The sequence below is a fragment of the Dama dama genome, chromosome 16 (assembly GCF_033118175.1).
Source record: "Dama dama isolate Ldn47 chromosome 16, ASM3311817v1, whole genome shotgun sequence".
Taxonomy (NCBI): Eukaryota; Metazoa; Chordata; class Mammalia; order Artiodactyla; family Cervidae; genus Dama; species Dama dama.
The window spans coordinates 8,639,921-8,665,427 of NC_083696.1; the positions used below are offsets into that span (position 1 = coordinate 8,639,921).

The 25,507-nt window shown below is 43.9% G+C and overlaps 1 protein-coding gene across 4 annotated transcripts in view; it reads left to right on the plus strand.

Annotated features, from left to right (window-relative positions):
• The window catches only part of TEX48 (testis expressed 48), a 35,355-nt gene extending 18,619 nt beyond the window's left edge, over positions 1 to 16,736 (plus strand). Inside the window, exons 1-5 of one of the 4 annotated variants that reach the window (XM_061163337.1) lie at positions 5,003 to 5,396; positions 11,690 to 11,795; positions 12,027 to 12,149; positions 14,813 to 14,938; positions 16,457 to 16,736. In XM_061163337.1, coding sequence (XP_061019320.1) covers positions 11,792 to 11,795; positions 12,027 to 12,149; positions 14,813 to 14,938; positions 16,457 to 16,560 — 357 coding nt within the window. In that variant the 5' untranslated portion in view covers positions 5,003 to 5,396; positions 11,690 to 11,791 and the 3' untranslated portion in view covers positions 16,561 to 16,736. Of the gene's footprint in view, positions 1 to 5,002; positions 5,397 to 7,451; positions 7,472 to 10,845; positions 12,000 to 12,026; positions 12,150 to 14,812; positions 14,939 to 16,456 lie in introns of those variants that run through there. The other 3 variants (XM_061163339.1, XM_061163338.1, XR_009696350.1) reach the window with 3 other exon arrangements.
• Positions 16,737 to 25,507: the final 8,771 nt, after the last annotated feature.

Sequence of the window (25,507 nt, forward strand, 5' to 3'; positions counted from 1 at the left end):
CTACATGTAAGAGTTAAAACTATACAATTCTTAGAAGAAAATATGAGAGTAAATCCTTATGACCTTGGGTTAGGTGATTGATTAGATATGACATCAAAAACATAAGCACCAAAGAAAAACTGGTTAAGTGAACTTCATCAAAATTTAAAACTTTTGTGCTTCAAAGGACACCATCAAGAACATGAAAAGACAACAGAATGCAAGAAATATTTGCAAACCATATATCTGACAATGGTCCAATATACAGGATATGTAAATAGCTCTTAAAATTCAACCATAAGAAGGCAATCCAATTTATAAATGGTTAAAGGAGCTTAATAGACATATCTCTAAACAAGATACATAAGTGGCCAATAGATACATGAAAAGTTGCTCAATATCATTAGTCATTAGGACACAAATCAAAACCACAATGAGATACTATTTATACTCACTAAGATGGTTAAAATTTTTTTTAAAAAGACAGTAACAAGTATGTTGAGAATGTAAAGCAAATGAAATCTTCATACATTGCTGAGAGTAGCACCACTTTGGAAACAGTTTGGCTATTTCTGAAAGGTTAAAACTAATTTACTATATGACTCAGCAAATTCACTTCCAGGTATATATACCCAAGAGAAAAGAAAACACATGTCCACAGAAAAAATAACCTGCATGTATTCATGGCAATATTTTCCATAGAGCCAGAAATTGGAGACAACCAAATGTCATCAACAGATGAGTAGATGAACAAATGTGGTATATCCTTACAATGGAATATTATTTGACAACACAAAGGAATGAGGAACTGAAACATGTCACAACCTAGATGAACCTTAAAAAGATGAATCATATTATATGATTTAATTTATATGAAATGTCCAGAATAGGTAAATCCATAGAGACAGAAAGCAGATTAGTGGTTGCCAGGGGCTGCAAAGAAGGAGAGATGGAGAATGCTCATGGGTATAGAGTTTCCTTTTGGGGTGATGCAAATATTTAAGAATTAGACAATGTTGCACAGTTCTGTGAACATACCAAAACTACTGACTTGTACATCATAGAAGTACAAATTTTCTAGCATATGAATTACATCTCAATAAGCTATCATTTTAAAAAACTGAATTTTAAAAATTATCCAGTCAGAAAGTGGGAAAAAGACATGAAAAGACATTTCACCAAAGAGGATATGTGGGTGACTAGTAAGCAGGTGAAAAGATGTTCAACATTAGTAGCTATTAAGAAAATGAACATTAAAATCACAATGAGATACCCGGTCACACCTATTAGAATGGCTAAAATAAAAAAGCAATGGGAAAAAAAAAAAAAAAAAACCTGGAGAAGAGGCGAGAAATATGAACTGGCAGAGTCTCTCTGGAAAATCATTTGCTCACCAGCAAAGCCCATTCACAATTCCCAAGAAATAAAAATAGAATCTGGGAAACAAAATAAAATCTAACCTTTTTTCCTTTTCCTTTGTGCTTCATTGAGCTTTACCTTCTCACAAGCTACCACTGACAGAGGTCTCCACCTGGTACTTCAAAGCAGAGCTCCTAGCGACAAACGATCGCTGCAGCCAGCACCGCAGCTCGGGGCCGTGTGCAGAAGCCCTGCACACGGCACTGCAATTCAAGATGGCGGCAGTGGGCCGTGTGCAGAGAGGCTGTGCCCGGCACCGCGCTCTGGAGCATGCGCAGTAACGCTGTGCTGGCCCCGCCCCCACCGATGAGCGATTCCCTGCAAAGCAGCGCGTCCTGACGGCCTGGGGGGCACGCAGAGAGCATGGACGCTAGAGCGGGAGCTGGCCCCTCTGCATGCTGTGCTGTTGTTGTTATTGCCGCTGTTTATTTTTTGGCCACCATGGCATGCAGGATTTTAGTTCACTGACCGGGGATGGGACCTGCACCCCCTGAAGTGGAAGTGCAGGCAGTCTTTGATCAAAGAATAGAACTTTTCCAGACTTCCCTGGTGGCTCGGTGGCTAAAAACCCATGCTTCCACTGCAGGAGGCAGCAGCACTCCTCTGATCCCTGGTCGGGGAACTAAGATCCCACATGCCATGCCTGAGGTGTGGTGGCAAGGGGGACCTTTCCTTTGCTTCTGAACTCAAGTCAGTCTCATTCTATTGGAGGCAGGGGGACCCTTGTTTGGAGACCAACTTGGGAAAGTCGGTAACAATTGGACACTTGCTTTCAGAACTAAAAATGGATTTACCATACAATCCAGAAATTGTACTCTTGGGCATTTACCCCACAGAAGTAAAAAAGCTTATCTTCACCCAGAAACTAGTTTATGGATGTTGACAGTAGTTTCATTGGTAATGGCCAAGAACTAGAAACCATTCAAATGTTTTTCGGTTGGTGACTGGTTAACCAAAATGTGGCACATTCACACTGTGGATTATGAGTCAGCAATGAAAAGGAATAAACTATTGATACATGCTAAAACTTAGATGAATCTCAAGGAAATTATGCTGAGTGAAAAAAAACTAAAAAAGATACATGCATACTCTGTGTTTCCATTTGTGAAAACTCATGAAATGACATAATTCTAGAAATGGGGAACAGATTAGTTGTTTCCAGGAGTTAGAGATGATGGGGAGAGGGGGTGTTGTGTCTCTAAAGAAGAAGCACAAAGGAACTTGGTGGTGATGGTAGTTAAGTGCCTTGGTTGTGGTGGCAGTTACATGAAGTCTCATGTGACAAAATTGCATGCCACCGTACACATACATACACATATGAGTACATACAAAACTGGTGAACGTCAAATGAGCTTAGTGGATGGCACCAATGTTAATTTCCAGGTTTTGATATCATTAGTGATACTAGATGTTAACATTGGGAAAGTCTGAGTAAAGGATTCATGGAAACTCTGCTCTTTTCTTTGCAACTTCCTGTGAATTTGTCATTATTTCAAAATAAAGTTGTTTTAAAACCTAAATTTATCCTTATCCAAAATATACTCTTCCTGAATTCTCTAATTCCACATCCATAGGTGTGACACCATCAGCCCAGACTCAACCTTCACTCTCCATATCCAATAATAATAACAAGCCACATTTATTGAATGCTTCTTCTCTACCAGGCACCACAGCTGGCCTTCCATATCCAAGGGTTTCATATCCACAGATTCAAACAATCGTAATAGAAAATACTCAGAGGAAAAAAAATCTGAAAAGTTCCAAAAAGCAAAACTTGAATTTGTCACTCTCTAGAAACTATTTACCTAGCATTTATGTTGTGTTGGGTATTACAAGTAATCTAGAAATAAAGTATACAGGAGGATGTGTTTAGATTATATGCAAATACTACACCATTTTATATAGGGACTTGAGCATCCTCAGATTTGGTACCCTTGGGTGTCCTGGAAACGATCCCCCCTCAGATACAGAGGGACAACTATATACTAACAACATTCCATGCCTGGCCTAAGGTACTCCTCACATCAACACTCTTATAATCCCCATTTTAAAGGTAAACGAACTGAGTATGAGAGGGGTAAATGACCTTGACGAAGGTCACACAGCAAGTTACCATGGCAGGCTTCTCATGCAGGCAGCCCAACTCCAGAGCCCATACCTTCTGGAATCATCAGATTCAAAATCCACCCATTCATCTTAGGCCATTGCCTTAGTTGAAGAGTTCATTATTCTCTACCTGGACCAGAAAGTAGTACAGGAGCCTGCTGATTAGACTCCTACCTCAGATCAAGAGGAAAGAAGCAACCATACCATATATTCTTAAACAATAAACCATCCCAAACAGAAGACAATCTCCCAATTTCTCCATGCAAAGATTTTTTTTAAGTATTTTGGGCAACTCGAATATATAAACATTTAGTGCTATGGGTGAAATAAGCAAGCATTTATTTAATGTCTTATAGAAAAACTCAAATGAAATTTTTGCCCAACTCAATACAAGGATTCAATATAGGATGTGTGTATACAATGGCATATAATATACAATCTATTAACCTGGAAATACTGCTATCCTCATTCTCCCGTTTTCTGAAACGATTTCATTCAAATGCTTCTCACATATCTCTAACATTAGTATCTTTAAAATTTTCATAAAATTTTCATCTAACAGAGGTTTCCAGAGTATACTGTCTTCATTTCTAAGCTATTTTAAAAATAATCCTTTAGACTCCATCAATAATACTGTCCTTGAAAAGCTAAAAGATACATTTATACAAGCATCAACAAAAGTTAGGTTTTTAAAACTTGTTCTGTAAGTCAGTAGTTTCAATGCTGGCTGCAACTTAAAAGTCATACTATGTTATAAATCTCAAGGTTGGTAAGAGGCTACATCTTAATTGTTCTCAACACAAAAAGAAAATAATTATGTGAAGTGATAAATGTGTTAGCTAACACTATCCTAATAATCATATTGTGGTATATAAATGTATCAAACCAACACTGTTGTACATCTCAAACTTATACAATGTTATATGTCAATTATATCTCAATTTTTTAAAGGGTGGTGGGGAGAAGTCATCTGGGGAGTTTTCAAATTTCCCATTGCCCAGAAATAGTGATTTTATTGCCCTGTCAAGTGGGCTCTGGGCGTGGCATTGTTCTTTTGGCCACTCTGCACAGGGTGTGAGATCTTAGTTCCCCGCTAGAGACTGAACCCGCACCCTCTGCAATGAAAGCTCAGAGTCTTAACTACCCAGTCACCAGGGAATTCCCAAGCTTGACATTTTTAAAACTTCTGCAGCCTTTGCAAGAATCACCACTTACATGTACAATGAACAATCTCCACAATGTAATTTAGTAGTTCTCGGTCTTGATTGCATATAAGAATCACCTGGAAAGCTTTGTAAAAATACTTATGCCAGGGTCCACCCTCTGCTCCCCATCCCCAACCAGGATATTTACAAGAATACTTGTAAATCCATGGCTGATTCATGTCAATGTATGACAAAAACCACTACAATATTGTAAAGTAATTAGCCTCCAACTAATAAAAATAAATGAAAAAAAAAAAAAAAACTTATGCCAGGGTCTACCCTCTGCTCCCCATCCCCAACCAGGATTCTAATTTATCTGGAATTAAGCCCCAGGGTGTTTCTACATTTTAAAAATATCTCAGATGAATCTCACTTAAAGCCAGAGTTGAGAACCTTCAATATTACCACTTAGGAGTATTTCTTTACAAATAAGGTTTAAAAGTCTGTTTCACCCACCATCACATATTATGGGTTAGGGCACCTCCCCCTCCCACAACAACTTCTAGCCACCCCTTCACCAGGAAATAAAAAACTGGGCAGAATCTTTGCTGGTTTCTATTCCTTTTGTTTCAGGTGGCTTCTAGAAGCATCGGAAGATGGCACTAATTGAGAACATTTTAACCTAATTTGGCTTCTCTAAAGAGAACTTGGTTGTCCCAAATAAAGGAACTGAGAGCGCTCCCAAAGGTGAGATTTTTTTCAGGACTCAAATATAAAATATGTTTTTTCCTGGAGGATAGATTGGGAAGAGAATGCCACTTTATTTTTTCACCTATCATTAACAACAACCATTTCTTGAATGTTTACTTTACCTAGGCACCATGTTAAATGTTTTCCTGATCCCATTTAAGCCTAAAACTGTAATTTAAAATTAAATAATAATTATTGCCGTTTTAAAACCGAGATGCAAAGTGCATTTGCCTAAGGTTATCACCCAGCTGGGTATGAGACAGAACCTGGACCCAGGTCTTCTGCATCCAGCGCTCTACTGCCCCCTTCTGCCCAGCCATCCTCAAGAAGCTTTCACAAGAGCACCAAGACTTCCATTGCCAGGGCCCCAAAGGACAGCATGGCGTTGGGGACCACTAGAGGGATGATCAGCAGACACCCCTCCCCCTCCCTGCACTGACCATCAGCCCAAAACCCTCTGGCCCAAACATTCCCTGGTTCCCAGGCTCTGTGACATCATAGACAGCCGCATCACTGCTCTGCCAGCTGCAGGTGAGTGATGCTCAAAAAGTTAGATCTGAGAGCAGGAGAGGTATTTTTTTCTCTATTTAAAGGGACATCATCTCCATCACACCTTTTCACTTTACTCCAGGAAGCAGAGGCCATCTCTCTTACCATGATCTCACTGCTTTTCTCTCTGGGTCCCAGTCTCCCCACCTGTGTTGAATGACCGCCCGCCACCCCCCCCCCCCCCCCCAACCAGGGCTCCTCCAGCACCAGAAGTCTTCCTTATCACACAGAAGTGTGACCTTATCAATCTTTCCTATTCTGGTCAAAGTGCTCCAGGGTCACTGGAGACCGGAAGTTCACAGTCACAGCAGGGGAGGCGGCGGGGGGGGGGGGGGGGGGGGAAACCCTGTGGGCCCTTTTCTTTAGCTCCTGCTTCCATCTAGAGGAGGGCAGTGGCAGTGCAAGAAACACCACACCCAGCCCACCCTAGCCAAATCAAGCCCACATCTTCATCAGCATCAGCTTTTACACTTACTGAGCCTTTCCAATGTGCCAGACAGCTGTGCTAAGCACCTCCATCACTAATCCTCAAGACCACATTCAAGGGTAGATACTATTAACATTCCCACTTTACAGATATGAAAACAGGAGAGTTAAATTATTCTACATTTCATAGCTAATAAATAGTCTTTAGGAATTATACGCCCAAATATGTGCTTGTAATTGCTACACTGCACTCCCTAAGATCCTCTCCAGTTCTGAAGAGGGTTCATAAGTTCAAGACTCTTGGTAACAAACACTTAGAGGAGAAAGTGGTTCTACTTGTCTCCTCAGTGAACTGCTGGGGAGTCAAAATACGAAAATCATCAGTGCTAGATTCAGATAAACTTATACTTGAAAATTTCTGCTGAGCTGCTACTATAGAAAGATCCTCAAGACACTGGGTATGTATAAGCTGATTCAGCAGAAGAGATTTCCATTTTGTTCCATTCAATGTGTGGAACAAAATCTGAATTTAGTTACACAAGGGAGACCTATGCTTTGATGACAAAGTCTCTGAGCAAAGCTAATGGCTGGTGTTTGAAGAGTTTGTGAAGGCGTTGAGTTCATGGTCAGGTGGTATTTCAGAGGCAGGAGTGCCTAGGGATGGCAGACCATCAGCAGTGAAGGTGTAACTACCATCTGTTACTTTCAGGAGAGCGGTCATTGAGGTAAAAGTTCATTAACAGATTGAAGGGTTTAAACAGGTCCTGGTGATTATCTGTTACCAAGGTTACAGAGCAATTGGTCTTCATTTATAAGTGTAGGAACTCCCCCTTTTGGCCCTCCCTAAACCAAAATTGCAGGAGATACTCTTGGGGATTGTACAGATCTTCACCACTGTTGTTGACTTTCCTTGAAGACACAGTTCAAGTTTTCCACTTACAGGGATCTGGTGTTCAATCTGAGCATCAACCAGCCTGATGTCTTCTTGTTTCTGTCCTTAAATTATCTGCAGAACCATATGTTGGCCCAGTTGGGGCATAGAAGTATTCAACTCTCTGGACAAGAGCCAATGGATGACTGTAAGACAATCCAAACCTGTGAGCTATGGATTTTCAATTGGTTGTTTGTGCCCTAGGGGGTGAGCTGTTTTGTACTATGTCAGTAAATGTGAAGGAAAATGAGCGCTTTGTGTTGTTCACATCTTTTGGAGGGCTCACTGTCCTCAAAAGTCTAGGGTATTGATGACCCCATAAAGACTTTTTTTCCTTTCCAACACTGTGTAAGTCCACGGAGGGTACCGGGGAACTGGACGCTTGGAAAGGTCCATATAGTCATCAATAAAAAAAAAAAAAAAAAAACCCCAGTCACAGTTAGCATTGAAGACTCTGACTTTCCTACAAGAAATAAACCATGTCAATAGTCAAGCAGTATCATTGTCTACCTTCATCAATTTTCTTTGCAAGTTTAGAGGAAGAACAGGCAGGTGTTGAGTGCTAAGGCTCCTTAGAATGGCATAAATAGACAAGTCTGGACATTTGACCTTTGGCCATAATGGAACATGAGTTCTTCTAATGGTCTTTCTGCTCAAAGTATATGCAAGTATCTTCATCCATAAGATCCATAGTCTCTAAGAACAGAGGGAATTTTGGTCCTGTTTTTATTTCAGAAACCAACTGTTTTATCTAGGAGGTCTTAAGTCATTTTGATTTCTAGTTAATATTTTAGGACTATTTGAAAATAACTTGGAGATCAAAGTTGACATTTCTCATTCCAATTTATTGTCTCTAAGTTCACATTTCAGGTCCAAGTCCTTTACAAGAAGAGAAGTTCCCCTTAAGTTGTTGGTTTACCCCAGAATGTCCTGAAGTTTATTCAGTCTCCTATTGATTCATCTTGGTTTTGTTTGCAATTCTGAATCTTTGTCCAATCTACCTTTCCCTTAAGAGAAAGGTTTTTTTTTTTAATAGCTTCTGAAATAATTTTATGTGGTATATTTTCTGTTTCTAAACTTCTCAAGCCCTTGATTCTTTTTGGAATTATGCATGTGTGCTAACTTGCTTCAGTTGTGTCCAACTCTTTGTGACCTCATGAACTGTAGCCCACCAGGCTCCTCTGTCCTTGGGAGTCTCCAGGCAAGAATACTGGAGTGGGTAGCCATTTCCTTCTCCAGGGGTTTTTCCCAAACCAGTGATTGAACCTGCATCTATGTCTCCTGCTTTGGCAGGCAAGTTTTCTACCACTAGTACCACTTGGGAAGCCCCAGGAATTATGCATAGATAGGTTGTTTAAATCTTCTGATCTTTTCCATCCTGCTGCTTTTTAACATTTTCCCCCATGTTGAAGGGGTTAAAGAAGGTTAAAAATTGAAGGTTAAAAATTAAGTTGAACTAATTGATAGAAGTGTGATAATTCAGGGCAATAAGTAACTGAATAACAGAACCCTGAATTGAAGGTTAAATTGAAGGTTAAAAATTAAGTGAACTAATTGATAGAAGTGTGATAATTCAGGGCAATAAGTAACTGAATAACAGAACCCTGAATTGGACTGCAACTTTCTGTTCTGAAATTTGGCATGATTCTAAATATTTCTCCTCAACTCAGCTCTCACCAGATTTTAAACTCAACCTCTATGGACCCACTGTCTTGTACAGGAGTTTTAGAGGAATATTGTGCAATGTTGATTGTTCATTTCTATAGAAATGCCCTATAAAGAAAGTTTATGTAGGCAGTTAGGGAAAGGAACAAGAGAAGTTTAAGTGGGTAGTAAAGATAAACCTGGGCTCCCCTGGTGTCTCAGACAGTAAAGAATCTGCCCAAACTGCAGAAGACCTGGGTTCGATCCCTGGGTCAGGAAGATCCCCTAGAGGAAGGCATGGCAACCCACTCGTCTTCTTGCCTGGAGAATTCCATGGACAGAGGAGCCTGGCAGGCAACAGTCCATGGGGTTGCAAAGGGTCGGACATGACTGAATGATTAACACGTGCACAAAGCTAATGCTTTGTGGAGGAAGAGTGAGAGGTGAAATGAAGTAAGTTTCAGGTTTGAGAAGGAGTAAGATCTTTTTTTTTCTTCTTTCTGGGGTCAGAGTATATCAAAGAAGCCTTCTATTGAGTGTTGAGTTTTGGTCTTCTCTCTCTTCTACTGTGCCTCTTGAATCTATATTTTTGACACTGAAAGTTTGCCATAATGAACATTGTCATTTTAAGTCATCTAGCAAGATTTTTGTCATTAAGATAAACACATCGGAGCACACTGAATGACAGTACATATACAAAGCAAGGATTTTTCTGGAAAGAGGCAGCAATTTAATTTAGATGAGACCATGAGACACAGGAAAGAATACACTGCGCTCTGCTTAGTCGCTCAGGCATGTCTGACTCCCTGCAACCCCACAGACTGTGGCCCGCCAGGCTCCTCTGTCCATGGGGATTTTCAAGGCAAGATTATTAGAGTCTGTTGCCATGCCCTCCTCCAGGGGATCTTCCCAACCCAGGAATCAAACCAGGGTCTCCTGCATTTCAGGCAGATTCTTCACCAGCTGAGCTACCAGGGAAGCCCAAAGAATACACTACAGTCAGTCAAAAGTTTATACTTTGCATGGTGTCTTGAATTTCTTGGCCAAGGAGAACCTAAGAGAATTCATATGATCTATGCTCTGGAAATCACTAACTCCAGAATATAGGGTGAGAAAAGTGACCATTCATTGCTTTAACAAGATAGACATATGCTTATGAAGGTTTGGAGACACCCAAGGCAAAACTGTAGCAATTCCCTTCCTACAAACTGACCACCAGTCTAATAGACCTCCAACCATTAGATCCCAGGGCTGCCTGGTGGTGGAGGCTGGCTAGACTTAAAGCCTTCATTCCCTCCTATGAAGCACTGCCTTCTACACTCACATACATGAGGCAATCTAGAACAGAGAAAAACCCCATGAAGCAAGAGTTTATATAAGTAGATGAAGAGAATTGAAACGACAGCAAGCAGCAGAAGAATCTGTGTATTAATGGCAAGCATATTTGCTAAATGATGCATCTCCAAAACAAAAGATCTGATTGCCTCATATTAACTTCCATTTGTTTATAAATCCTAAGAAAATAAAACAAATTCATAAAAGAGCCAGTGTAATGTGTCACAGCTCAAATTAGGATAGAAAAGTCGCTTGGCGGCAGATCCAAAAGTCTATCAGAGATTGAGGCTAAATGGGCCCAGAAAGTACCCTTCTTGGTCCAAGGATCCCACATAGTAGAAACATCTGAATGTGTTTAGTCTGTTGAGGGTATCTATCCACAGTATATAAAGGATGCTATCAACATATTGAATAGCTTATGTGTAGGAAGTTAAAGATTTTTGTATTAATTATTAAGAATCAGTTGTGGCTTAGCTGGTAGAGAATCTACCTGCAATGCAGGAGACCTGGGTTCGATCCCTGGGTTGGGAAGATCCCCTAGCGAATGAGAAGGCTACCCACTCCAGTATTCTGGCCTGGAGAATTCCTTGGACTGTATAGTCCATGGGGTCACAAAGAGTCGGACACAACTGAGCAACTTTCACTTTCACTTTACTAACAGAAAGCTATTGCCATAATTCAGGGTGGCTTGTTTGGTATCACAAGGGAGAAAGTGAGACAGAAATGCCTACGGGTGAGACAACTCATCTACTGAATGGAGTATTGTGAGGGACATCTAATCAATACCATGAGAAGAATTTTCTACAAGGGGGTTTTACCACTGAGAGGAAAAGGAAAACAGGAAGCATTCAGAAACCTGGAAAAGTTGGTACACAATGAAAGAACTTTCGGATGAAAACAAGGCCTTTTTCTGGACTGTCCAAACTAGGAAGATGCTTGAAGTGATCATGTAAAACCTAACTTCCTCTTATTACTGGTGAGGAGCCTGAGACAAAGAGAGAAGCAGGGACTTACTCAAAGCCACACAGCAAGTTGGTAAGAGTGTCCATCACCACGTTCTCCTGCGACCTGGACCGGCAGGATGGTTTTGGAGCCCACGAGCTACATGAAGGGGATGACCATTGACTGGGCACTTTGAGTACCCAGCACCTCAGAGGTCACTTTATATATGTTTAAACCTTTACACTTGCAAAGCAGGCACTGCTATTCCCGTTTTCCACAGGATAAAAGTGAGGCTCGAGAAAGTTAAGGAACCTATGCCTAGAAACAGAATAGAATACCGGTCTCCAAACACGTTTATGTGCATTTCTGCATGGTCCAGATTTTGCTATAGTGAGGTCCTACCTGGAGCATGAGAACAGGTAAAGGACTGGCACTTGTCACCCACAGTCTTATGTTTATTTAGGAAAACAGCCCTGCCCAAGGAACTGGGCTCAAATTCAACATCAGCTGATTCAATAAGGCACCCTGCAAGCAAAGCGGGAAGAAGAGGCTCCAACTCCTTTCCATGGGTAAGAAAATTTTGTATAAAACAGGGAAAATGACTTTAAGAGAACCACTAGGTTGAAGGGCTTGGGCCTGCTGCCTATGGGGGAGCTACAAAAGATCTGGGAAAGGAGAAGGCTATTATACCTTGGGGGAGGCTGAGCCTATATGACCCCCATCACAGTGAATTTCCAATGGGGCATCTGGAATTCAGGCCCTGGAACCCAAGGGCCCCCATTCCTTTTTCTTTGTATTAGCAGCCCACCAAAACCTGGCCTCGAAGATCTTCTCTTTATGCTGCAAATGCTGTGAGAAACCCGATGCTGCAGATGACTCCAAGATCCCCAATCAAACCCAAGAGCTTCAGCTGTCGAAGCATGGTAGGTACCAGGCAAGAATGCCCTGCCCAGCCTGGGGAGACCTCATATTGCTCATCCCCGTCCTGCTGAGATGCCCTCAGATTTCCTTCAGCTTTTGAGTGAATAATGCCAACCTAAAATGAGGTGAAGACTGAGTGGCTAAGTAACCAAACTGATAAACAATAGTGCTTAAAATCTTGATGCTTACGGTGGATGCTTGGACTAGCAACATCAGCATACCTGGGAGTATGTTAGAACTGAACTTTCAGACCCTACTCCAGACCTACCAAGTCAGAACCATTATTTTAATATGACTCACAGGGAAACCTGAATGTGTATCATAGTTTGAGAATCACTTGTCTAAAGACTATAAAGATAGTGCTGAAGAACCCTACCTCAGCCATAGATAGATTCATGTCGATGTTTGGCAGAAACCAACAGAATATTGTAAAGCAATTATCCTTCCATTAAAAATAAATACATTTAATTTTTTAATAAACAGTTTTATATAATTTTTATAACAGTTTGTTTTTTATAAACAAATAAACAAAAAGAGCCCTGCCTTTGGGGCTGAGGCTAAATTCAGTCAGCTCTGCTGCAGAACTGGACAAGTCAATTACCCTCTCACTCCAAGCTTGTGTCCTTACCTGTAAAACAGGGATACTTATACTGTATTATTGCTTTTCAGAATCACTGGGAGGGTTAAGAGGGAATGTATAGAAGCAAAAAGCACAGGGCTTGCACAGAGTAGGAATTCAACAAAAGTCAAACAAATGGAAACTATAGTATAAGGTATTGGTCAGGAGAAGATAGGCTCTGCTGCTAAAACAAACATGCTTTTAAATCTCAATGGTTTACAAAACAAAAGTGTATTTCTTGCTTGTGCAAAGTCTGTTACATATTATTTTTCACCTTTAGCCAAGGCATCTGGAACACATGGTTTCCAAGACTACCAGATATAAGAGGGAAGAGAGAGAGAAGGCATCCTAGCCTTCAGTTTGTAATTATATCCTTCTTAATGATCCAGGGCAAAAGATCATAGTGGAGAAGACTTGGGGTCAAAATCAGCAATTTCAGACAAAAAAAAAATACACATTATTGTCAAGATCAGGCAAAGCTAGGACTAACACACAGTTGAGTGGTGAGTGGTGGCACGATCCCACTGGGAGACATGGCAGTTCAATGGCAGGAGAAAAATTCTCAGGGCATATTTTGCCAGAAATCCATACCTCAGTTCAGCTAGGAGCCTTTAAAACACTTCCCCTGGGAATATTGGATTGGCCAAAAAGTTCATTCAGGGCTTTCCATGGATTTTATTCCATTGGATTTTGGCCAACCAAATAATTTCATGGTAAAAAAAAAAACAAGAATCTTAAAAGTGTCAGCTCCTTTTTCCAAGATGATAATAAGTACTGAGCCCTATTAGATGCAAGGCACTGTCTAGGCACAGGGCCCCAGCTGTGATCAGGTAAGTCCCTTACTGTTTCAGAACTTAAACCACTAGAAAAGTGGTCTTATTTAACTCCCATAATAACTCTAAGAAGTGGATCTGATTATCCAGAATGAATGTATTATTTTGCAGTTCTGAAAACGGAGGCAGAGAGAGGTGAAGCAGTTTGTTCAAGGTAGGCAGCTAGAAAAGAACAGAGCTGTTTATTATAGAACACTGCTTAGTCTGTTGACAAGACTGTGTTATACTTCTAAGAATCTAGGAGTATACCAAAACAAAGTTTTATATACAACGTTCATCACAGTGGTGTTTACGGTAGAGAAATTTGAAAATAGTCTAAACACCCAAAAATAGAATATTGGTTAAATAAATCCTGAATTATCCATAGAATATTATGCAACCATTTTTTTAAGCTTAGTGACATAAGAAAACAGCTTATGATACATAGAAAGTAAAAGCCTGCATAACATATAGGATGTGATGGACTATGTAAAAACTGTTGTTGTTCAGTTATTAAGTCGTGTCCGACTCTGCCACCCCATGAACTGCAGCACACCAGGCTTCCCTGTCCTTCACCATCTCCCAGAGTTTGCTCAAACTCATGTCCATTGAGTTGGTGATGCCATCCAGCCATCTCATCCTCTGTTGTCCCCTTCTCCTCCTGCCCTCAAGCTTTCCCACTGTCAGGATCTTTTCCAATGAGTCAGCTCTTTGTATTGGAGCTTCAGCTTCAGCATCAGTCCTTCCAATGACTATTCAGGGCTGATTTCCTTTAGGATTGACTGGTTTGATCTCCTTGCAGTCCAAGGGACTCTCAAGAGTCTCCTCCAGCACCACAGTTTGAAAGCATCAATTCTTCAGTGCTCAGCCTCTGTAAAAACATCCATAGGCAAACCCTGGAACTGTGATCATATCTGAGGGGAGTGGTGTTTGGGGCATTTTTTTCCTACTTATATTCTTCAATATTTCCTAAGCTTTTGTATAACATATATGACTTATACTTATAAAAGGGAAAAAGTAAACTTTATGCTTTTAAAGAAATACACATTTTGAATCCAGTACCTGCTTATATGGCGGGGGAGAACTCAGAAGACTAGAGGATGCTGACTCAGGTACACCTCATCCCATATCCATGGCCGCTGGTCCATGTGCACGCTCCAGAGCTGGCAAAACACTTTGGCCTCCATGACCTCCTCTGAGCACCCCACATGACACGTGGAATTACCATTGCCAGGTGTGCAGAAGGATGAGCTCAACAGACAAAGTCTTGAGCACAGTGACGCAGCACCCTGCATGAGTCTGGGGAAAGCCACGCTCCCCTCAGAAAAGACAACTTCCTGTTTCAGCAGCAGTGAGTATGGTGAGTTCGAACCTGGGGCCCTAATGCTGACCCGGAACCTCTGGGGTAGGAAGCCTTGTCCTCATGTCCAAACCCCAGTTTGGTACTGAGCTCGATGGGATGACAGGAGTGGCGGGACTCCTCCCGTTAGGATGCTGCAGTCACATTCCAGAACACACCGGCCAGAGCACAGGGGTCAGACCTGCCTGTATGATCCTCCAAGCTGGGAATTACATGAGGAGCAGGAGCCCTGAGAGGAAAGAATCCATGTCCATGCTTTCCTTCTAAGTCCCGGTGGCACTGTCTTAAATGTGTACAGTGTGTGAGTGTTCGCTTAATGTCTGCTTCAGCCTCCAGACGGTAAGTTCCAGGAGGGCAGGGCCTACATGAGTGTTATTCCTCCAAACTCAACCACACACATGGCAGATCAACACGCCAAAATATGCTTGTGCATTCAGAGTCTCCAGGGAGAGGAGGATGCCTCTGAGTCCTGGACTGTAGCCACATCCAGGAAGAAGAAATGTGGCTCCATTGATGGGCACCGATGCTGTGCCCGGGTGACCTCACATAGCTCACAACCACCCCATCAGGCTGGCTGCTGAGAGGTAAAAGTCCTCCAGCCCAGTCACTTCAGAGGGATTCGCAACAGGGACTTCCCTGGCGATCTAGTGGCTAAGATTCTGCACTTCCAATGCAGGGGACACAGGTTTGATCCCTGGTCAGGAAACCAAGATCCCACATGCCATGCACGTGCCACAGGGCACAGTCAAAACAACAACGAAAAGGCTACCAACCCCTTCTCAGAGTAATGTATTTATATGCATTTAATAAAATACATAGAACTATAAAGGAAATCAATTACATATTATATATATAATGTAAGATAAATAAATTCCACATTTGAAACAAACAAACAAAATTCTCATAACAGCTAAACCCTCCTTGCAACCAAAATCTCAAAGTCCAATTTCTATAAAAAATCAAAGAGGTCCTGCTGTACTTGAATCGGGCATGAGTGTCTGGGTGCCCCACTAGCTCCCCTCCCCTCACCGGGCTCCATGGTGCATAGTTTAAAAACCCATCTCTGATTGTATAGAGGAGGCTTCAGTCTCTAGGGGGAAGGGGCTTTCCCAAAGTTCAGCAGCTACTGCTGCTGCTGCTAAGTCACTTCAATTGTGTCCGACTCTGTGCGACCCCATAGACGGCAGCCCCCCAGGCTCCGCCGTCCCTGGGATTCTCCAGGCAAGAACACTGGAGTGGGTAAGCTCAGCAGAGCGTGGTGGTAATGTCAGAACCAGGATGGGCCCAGTTCTATTTTCTAGGCCACTGCATTTCACAAGACAAACTGCTGTCACTGAATGCTCGGATAAGGGTACCAACACGTCCCAGACCGAGGCGGAGGCGGGGCGGGGCGGGGCGCACACGACTCACAGACTACTCCAGATTTGATGCTGACCAGGGATGGAGGTGACCGGAACAGTCTATCCAGGCCCAAAGCAGAGGCTTCGCTCAGGGTTCTTCTTCCCTTCCTCCTTTCAGATGTAAATTCACAAGTTTCCAAAAGAGGGTTTCACAAGAGAAGGCTCAGCCGCTACTCCCAGGATCACTGGCCATACCAACCATGCCTCATCGGGAGGCCCTGATCATTCTAGACGGCAGCCCCCTCGCAGGTCTTGGAGCCTGTGCAGCTGTGGAGAGTTCCCAGCAGGAAGAGGGTGGTGCAGCAGGACCATGAAGACGGATTCGGAAACTCCCTTCCAGGAGGAGAAGACGTCTGAGCTAAGGCTGTGCTGCCAGCAAGAGCCACTTCAAACCCCAAAAAGCCACTGGGGCGGAGCTGCCTCCAAGTAAAGTCTTTGGTGATGTCACAGGACTGTGTATGTCTTCTTTTCCCTCCGCCTTATCGGTACATTCAGTTTATAGAGGAGTTCATCCATGTTTCTTACGTGTTGTGTGCCTTTATTTCTTACATCTAGATCTTGTTCCGTTTCACATTTATCACTATATATATTAGGTATGGATCCGTATCTTTTTGGACATTTATTTGGAAGACCATCTTTGGCCCAATTATTTGTGATGACTCCTTTATCCTCATGCACCAAAATTTCATATGTATTTTGGTTTCTTTCTGAATTTTCTATTTTATTCCACTGTAAGTTGGTGTGGTACCACCTTGTCTTATTCCTTATTTTTTATTTGAAAGATAATTGCTTTACAGAATTTTGTTTTCTGTCAAACCTCAACATCAATCAGCCATAAGTATACATACATCCCCTCCTTTTTGAACCTCCCTCCCATCTCCCTCCCCACATTCCTCCATTTTTAAAAAATATAAACATTAGTATCTATTTGTATAGATCCATTTAAAAATATATTGATATTTTGGGGGAATTGTCTGGCAGTCCGGTGGTTAGGACTGTGCTTCTTAAGCAGGGGACACAAGTTTGATCCCTGGTTGGGGAACTAAGACCCCCACATGCTGTGCAGTGCAGCCAAAAAAAAAGAAAGAAATTGTTTTTTTATTGTGACTGTACTAAATTTTAAAACTAACCTAGGAAAAAAATATAAATTAACATAGGAAGAACTGACACCTCTATAATGTTGACTCCTCCCACCCACATACAAATGGCTTTTCATTTGTTCAAACCTACTTTTTTTGTCTCTCAGGGCTATTTTTCAATGTTCTTCATATAAATTTTGCAAATTTCTTGTTAAATTGGTTACTGTCATGATAGCACAGAGGCCAAGACAGAAGGAGATGAAGTAGCAGCAGCATTGCCACCCCAGTAGAGAAGGAACTAAAATGGTACAACCCATTTGTAAAGCAATTTGAACCTTTAAAAATTCCACCTCTGATCACTTCATTTGCCAATTATTAGCGGTGTCACTTTAGCCAAGATGCCTAATAAATTTTGTGCCTCGGTTTCTTCACCTGTGAAATGGGTACAGGAATGGCATCTACCTGTGGCACAGCAAACTATTAGCCAGTTCTTCACCTTTCTTAGCCAAGTCTTCTTGGGTGAAGTGTCCTTTCCTCCCCCTTGACTTTGAACTTCATCATATGCCCTGCTTTAACCAATGGAAACCTAGTAGATGGGATACCAATAGAGGCTTAGAAATGTGTTTTCACAGTGGGGCTTGCTATCTCATGCCTCTAGAATCCCCCTGAGAAGAACATGCCCCAGCTACCTATTCCAAGGAAGGAGCTACAATGAGGCAGAACCGCCCCAGCCAGCCTGATGAACGTGGCATCATGAACCAAGGGAAGGACAATGGGAGAGAGGGTCAGTAAACCTCCTCCCCCTTTATGGTCCAGTCAAACCCTTCTGTCCCCAACATCCCCTGGTTCTCAGGCTCTGTGACATCACAGACAGTCCCATCTCTGCTCTGCCAGCTGCAGGTGCGAGGGCTCAAAGCCTGGACCTGAGAGCAGGAAGAGCACTTTCCTGTATTTAAAGGGACAACATCTCCATCACTCCTGGGCACCTATCCACTTTGCTCCGGAAGCAGACGCCATTACTCTTCCCATGACCCCACTGTTTCTCTCTCTGGGTCCCAATCTCCCCACCTGTGTTGAATGACCGCTAAGGGCTCCTCCAGCTCTAGGAGTCTTCCTCTCTGACCTCACTGATCTTTCTCGTTCTGGTTGAAGTGCTGTGGGGCCATGGGAGACCTCAAGTTCACAGCCCACTGGGGGCAAACCAAGGGCCCTTTTTGTTAGCTCCTGCTTCCATCTAGAGGATGTCATGGGTAGTGCAAGGAACACCACACCCACCCTACCCCAGCCAGCGTTTCTCCTGGGAAGACAAAGCCCATGCAGATAAACTCTAGAGTGTGTTAGAATGCACCAAGGGCTCTGCAGAAGAATGAACTGGGAATGCCAGGGGAGGGGGAGGGCCACTTAAATAGGGTAAATAATTCAGGTGACTTGGCCAGAAGACCACACTAGAAAGATGACCTTTAAGCACAGGCTTGAAGGAGGGAGGGGTGAGCTTGCGGATCTCTAAGGAAGGGCGTCGCAGGCCAAAGGTGGAGCATGGAGCATGTGCAAACGCAGTCGTGGTGGGGTGCTGAGTGCCGCTGGATGAAGGAAGGATGGGAGGAGACCGAAGGGGAGGAGGGGGCGAAGGTAGCAGTGAGACTGAATTTTTGAGGAACGTCCCAGAGAAGGACTTCAGCTTTTCCTCTGCCTGACACGAGTAGCCAAGGAGCAGAGGGTGACACGATCGGACTTATACTCTCAGCTGTGTTGACACTAATGGAGACTGGGCTGGGAGGGGCCAGGAGGCCGTTGCAATAATCCAGGTGAGAGATGGTGCTGGCTGGGAGGGGTGGGGAGCCGGTGCCCACGGGTGAGGCCAGGAAATGAAGCCGGTGTGACGTTAGTAGACAGCCACCGAGACGGAAATTCCCAGATTGGGGCTTTGGCCAGAGGGAAGAAGGAGCAAGAGCAGGAGATGACCAGGCATCTGGGAGAAAGGAGAAACTGGGGCTGAGACAAGGATTTGCAGCCTGTGTCATCAGAGCCGGAAGGATCCTTGGAGAGAAGGTGCAGCCCAAGTGCCTCCTGCTACAGATGGGATCTTGGGCTCAGAGCTACTGAGCAGGTGAGTGATGGAAGCAAGAGTTGAAGGAGCAAGGCTGAGCTGCATTACCTATTCCAGTAGGACTGGAGAAAGAATGTGCCCTGAGCCAGCATCTAGACGCACCTGCCACCCCAGGGGTCACTGTGCACAGTTAATCACTTACTCCTTTAAGGTGGGTACTGTTGGTCCTTTATTGGACCGGAACCTGGCGGTCCGGAGTCGGCGATGAGAGAGTGAAAGAAGGAAAGAGGCTAATATTCCCTGGGTTACGCAGCCGGCTTTCGGGCTCCAGGGAATCAGCCAGAAATAGAGAGAGAGAGAGAGAGAAAGACAGACAGACATGGGGACCAAAGCTCTGATGGAGCAAAGGTGTTTAATCAACATGGTGTGGGCATATATACTGTCTTACAAGGCAGTTATTCTCAGCAAAGATAAAGATTAAAATTCCAGACTTACAAAACACAAGGCTATGATACCTATTAAAGAGAGAAGAGGGTACTTATCACCATAATGAGAAACTAACAAAGGAAATGCCTAGATTTCTCAACCCCGGGAAAGGCGTGCCTCTCATTTTAATTCCTGAATATTCAGGAATTAATAAGGACCAAAGGATTCCTGACAGATCCAAAACAGCACACAGGAAGCCTCCTGTTAAATGCTTCCTGACAGGTACCACGCCACACTGGTATTTTACAGGCAGGAAAGTGAGGCTCAAATTGGTTACAGAATCCAACCAAGAGCCCAGACCTGGAAAGCAGAAGACAGATCTGACCCCTAAGCACGGGCTGGCCTGCGGGCGCTGCCACAAGTCCTGGCAGAGAAGGGACTGGCTTCCTCCGGCTGTACTCTTCTGTTCATTTAGGAAACAGCCTTGTCCAGAGAACTGGGCCAGACTCTAAGATATGCTGATTTCAATAAGGCGACCCTGTGGTAAAGACTGGGCTTCCCAGGTGGCAGTAGTGGTAAAGAACTCCTCCTGCCAATACAAGGGATGCAGGAGCACGAGGGTTCCCTCCCTGGGCCGGGAAGACCCTCTGGAGGAGGGCATGGCAACCCACTCCAGTGTTCTTGCCTGGAGAATCCCCGTGGACAGAGGAGCCTGGTGGGCTACAGTCCCTGGGGTCGCAAAGAGTCGGACCCGACTGAAGCCACTGAACTCGCACACACGTGGTAAAGACTGGCAGAGCAGAAGCGGTACTTCCCACGGTTAGGAGAATTTTGGGCAGAAGAGGGCCTGGATCTGCTGGACCCACAGGAGGTTTGGGAGAGAAGAGTGGCGTGATACCTTGGGGGAGGCTAGTCCAGTATGACCCACTGCTTAAATAACAATGGGCTTCTGGGATTGAGGTTACAGAGCCAGACACCGCAGTGCCCTGTCCTCTTCCCACTGCCCACCAAAGCATGGTGTCAAGGATCTTCTGTTGCTGCTGCCCCGACGAGGGGGCTTCCACCATGGGTAGCTCCCACAGTCAAAATGCCTGCCAACAGCGTCACCCACGGACTTTCGGTAGGTTCCACGCATGGGTGCACAGTGCTTTGGTAAAAAACACCAAATCATTTCTCTGGACTTCTGACTCCCCACCCAGCCTCTGCTCTGGGTCATTTCAGATTTCTTTCAAGCCTTTTGGGGGTGTGGTAGGGGATTTTTTTTACTCATTTTTTAGCACAGCTAAAAACTACGTCAGTTATTAAATAGACGCTTACTACTTGGAAGGAAAGTTATGACCAAACTAGACAGCATATTAAAAAGAGACATTACTTTGTCAACAAAGGTCCGTTTAGTCAAGGCTATGGTTTTTCCAGTAGTCATGTATGGATATGAGAGTTGGACTATAAAGAAAGCTGAGCGCCAAAGAATTGATGCTTTTGAACTGTGGTGTTGGAGAAGACTCTTGAAAGTCCCTTGGACTGCAAGATCCAACCAGTCCATCCTAAAGGAGATCAGTTCTGGGTGTTCATTGGTAGGACTGATGTTGAAGCTGAAACTCCAATATTTTGGCCACCTGATGCAAAGAGGTGACTCATCTGAAAAGACCCTGATGTTGGGAAAGATTGAAGGCAGGAGGAGAAGGGGACGACAGAGGATGAGATGGTTAGCTGGCATCACCAACTCAATAGACATGAGTTTGTGTGGACTCCGGGAGTTGGTGATGGACAGGGAGGCCTGGCGTGCTGCGGTTCATGGGGTCGCAAAGGGTCAGACACGACTGTGAGACTGAACTGAACTGAACTGAACTGACGACCAACTTAAGTCCTACACACCAGTCTGAGCTCAGTCTCAGCTACTTACTGTGCATGTCTTTGAATCTCTCTCTGAGCTTCAGCATCTTCTCTGCAAAATGAGGATCATGATAATACACCACCTGCTTTTCAGGGTGTTAGGAAGATGAAATGAAGCAACGTATATAAATGTCTAGACTATGGCCCCACCCAGGCACTCAATAAATGGTAATTGTGTATATGTCAGAGTCAGGACCAGACAGGCTGTGCTGAAGTGACAAAGAAATTCTAAGATCTCAATTCCTTAACCCAGTTTGAGGTTACCTGAAGCTCGAGCAAGCAGAGTATTTTTTTAAAGTCACTAATAATATGCAAATATCCCAAGGAGGATATGACCAAGACATGACATTCACATGTAATTCAAAGCCTTTACCTGGGATAAATATTTTCCTTCACTCTTTCAGATCTGAATGCAGATCCTCAAAGAAATAATATGTCAATGAGATACCAACGTCGTCATCACCATCACTTCCACAGTTCTGTGTTGAAGAAGTGTGTTCCTAGGAGACCCTGATTTGTATAGATGGCAGCTCCTTGCACGTGTATGAGGCTGCAAGGCTACTAGAGTGTCGCCAGGAGGAAGAGGGTGGTGAACAGGGACCATGAAGACTGATTCAGAAACTCTCCCAGAGGAGGAGGAGATGTCTGAGCCATCCCTGTGCCACCAGCAAGAGTCGCCTCAGCTCCTGGAAAAACCACTAGGAGCTGCCTCCAATTAAAGTCCTCAGTTGCATCGTAGGCCTGTGTTCTTCCTCTTTTTTTCCCCTCTCCCAGCCCTACTTCTGAGATTCCCTTGAGTAGGGGACAATTAGAATCTGGCATCCCTAATTACAAAATGAGGTTTGATAAATGTCCATCGACAGAGGAATGGATAAAGAAGATGTGGTACATATATACACAAGGGAACATAACTCAGCCATTAATAATGCCATCTGCAGCTCCATGGATGGGCCTAGAGATTGTCATACTGAGTAAAGTAAGTCAGACAGAGAAGAAGAAATGTGGTATGACATCCCTTAAATGTGGAATCTAAAGAGAAATTATACAAATGAACTTACTTACAAAACAGAGACTCACAGTCTCAGAGAACGAACTTACGGTTGCTGGGGTTAGAGGAAGGATGAGGGGAAGGGATAGTTAGGGAGTTTGGGATGGACATGAACACATTGCTGTATTTTAAATGGATAACCATCAAGGACCTACTGTATATTATTAAAAAAAAAAAAAGTAAGTAAAAGAAAACAACAACAAAGAAATGAAGCTTGATTCTAAAGCACTTTCAGTCACTCCTCACCCACCTGACAGAGGGCTTGGGAGAGGCTGGTCAGCATGACGGGCAGCTCTAAATAGATGTGGTAATAACTGTCTGGAGCTGCAGGGCACAATACTGCTCGCCTACGCGGGACTCGATTTGGTGGTCGGGGCCTTGGTGAACAGGGGGGCAGGAAGCGCAAAGCTCTGCAGTCAGCAGCCCTATAGTGACGCAGTCCACAACCCAGGCAGATGTAGGAAGCTGTTTGCGCTAAAACACAGGGCATGCCAACAGGAGTCACAGGCAAGAGACCCCAAGTGGCTCTAACTTTAGTCGGGGAGCCAGGCACAGAAGCACATCGCTTCACGTAGCAGACAATGATTCGGAAACAGTAACACAGGGAAATCTGACAACCAACTTGGGGGTGTGGTGGAAGGCTTCCTGGTGCTTGGGTCTCCTGAAAGTCAAAAGAAGACGGGGGTATGGTATTCCAGAAGAGGGGAACAAAATAGGCAAATTTGGGAAATAGAGATACAAGCTGGTAAGAGTATAAGGTAGTGAACTTTGATGTTTGGAAAGATGAAAGTGAAGACCTGAGCCAGGGCACGGGGGGAGGTGAGGGGAACAGAGCATTAAGAATCTTAAATCCAGGAAAAAAAGTTAGACTCTGTCTGGAAGGTAATGGGGAGTCAAGAAAGGTAATGTTTAGGCAATAGTTACCGGAGAAGGCAATGGCAACCCGCTCGAGTGTTCTTGCCTGGAGAATCCCAGGGACGGCGGAGCCTGGTGGGCTGCCCTCTATGGGGTCGCACAGAGTCGGACATGACTGAAGTGACTTAGCAGCAGCAGCAGCAGCAGGCAATAGTTACCTAGCCATATTTCTAGTTTTTGCAGCGTGAACATGGTGAGTTATTAAGAAGGCAACATTTACTCCTTGTGTCTGCCCCCAGCACAGAAGTATAAAGGAAGATGATGTCTTGCACCAGGATATCATAGATTACAATTCATACCTACAACAGAAAGGTCATCCTGGCTGCAATTTGAAGGATGTGCTATTTGAAAAGGAGTGTGAGCAATCGTGGCAACATATAAATCTGGTATATTGCTTACTTTTCTAAGTACTTTATAAGTATCAACTCACTTAGCATAACAATCCAACAAGGATAGTAGTGTTACTACTCCATTTTCACAAGTCAGGAAACTGAGATAGTGTGTAAATCTCTGAAGATTACACTAGTAGTAAGTAGCAGAGCTGAGATTTGAACCCAGGACTCCTGGTTCCAGATTCAATACTCTTAACCAATCGGTTATGCTGCCCTTCACAATGACGGTAGAACGACATTCAGTGATTGCTTTCGGCTCCCAATCGACTATCTGTTGCCTGCTCTTCAAACCCGGTGCTGGGCCCTTTGAAATCTTTTCCCTTGGCAGCTAGTGCAATGTCATGCTTTGTCAGTACGGGGTGCTACAGATAGTGGCAGACATAGGGCTCTCCTTCTGCTCTGGGGAGCTCCTCTTAAGAAGGCTCCTGCCGCAGCTTCTTGGGTATCTGGCTCTGATGGTTCACATGGCTTCTCCCGCACCCAGATCCAGAAGCATATGGTGGTGGTCAGTAGCACTTAGCAGCCAGCAGCTTCTCCCGTGCCTTCCCCCAGCAAATTGAGCAGTGTCTCCATCTCTCTGTGACAGCTAGAGATATCTAGCTAGCTAGCTAGCACCCTAGAGGGCATATTTCTAGAACATTCTGTCAACATGGCATCTCAGAGATGTCTCTGCATCCAGGGGGCCACAGCCATGTCATTTCCAAGGTCCATACTTCAGCTGGGGATGGAGTGGGGGCGGGAGGGGGTCTCTGTCTCAGCCCTTTGGTGGTGCTATGCCTTAGATCTGCTATTTCTATATTCTTTATAGGAGATTACTTCTTATTAACTAATCCATTATTTTGACCCCCCATTAAAGTTAGTAATTCTCTATATTAAATTCCTTATATTCAAATGACTGTGTGCTTTCTGTCTTCGGACTGGCCCCTGACTGATACATCCAAAAAGAGGCTGCCTAAGCAATAAGGGATTCCCTGGTGGCTTGAACGGTAAAGCGTCTGCCCGCAATGCGGGAGACCCGGGTTCGATCCCTGGGTTGGGAAGATCCCCTGGAGAAGGAAATGGCAACCCACTCCAGTACTCTTGCCTAGAAAATTCCATGGACGGAGGAGCCTGATGGGCCACAGTCCATGGGGTGGCAAAGAGTCGGACACAACTGAGCAACTTCACTTCACTTAAGCAATCAGGACAGTGATATAGGTGTGCACTAGGTCAGCAGCTCTAGGATGGAGAAGAGTCCCAAGTTATAATATATATACCTCAGGTAAAGCCACACTCTAACTCAGAACCATATAGGGAAGAAGATTCTGTACAGTGAGGTTCTTGCCTTCTTTTGCAAAGCACAGAACTGAGAAAAGGGCGGCAGCGAGGC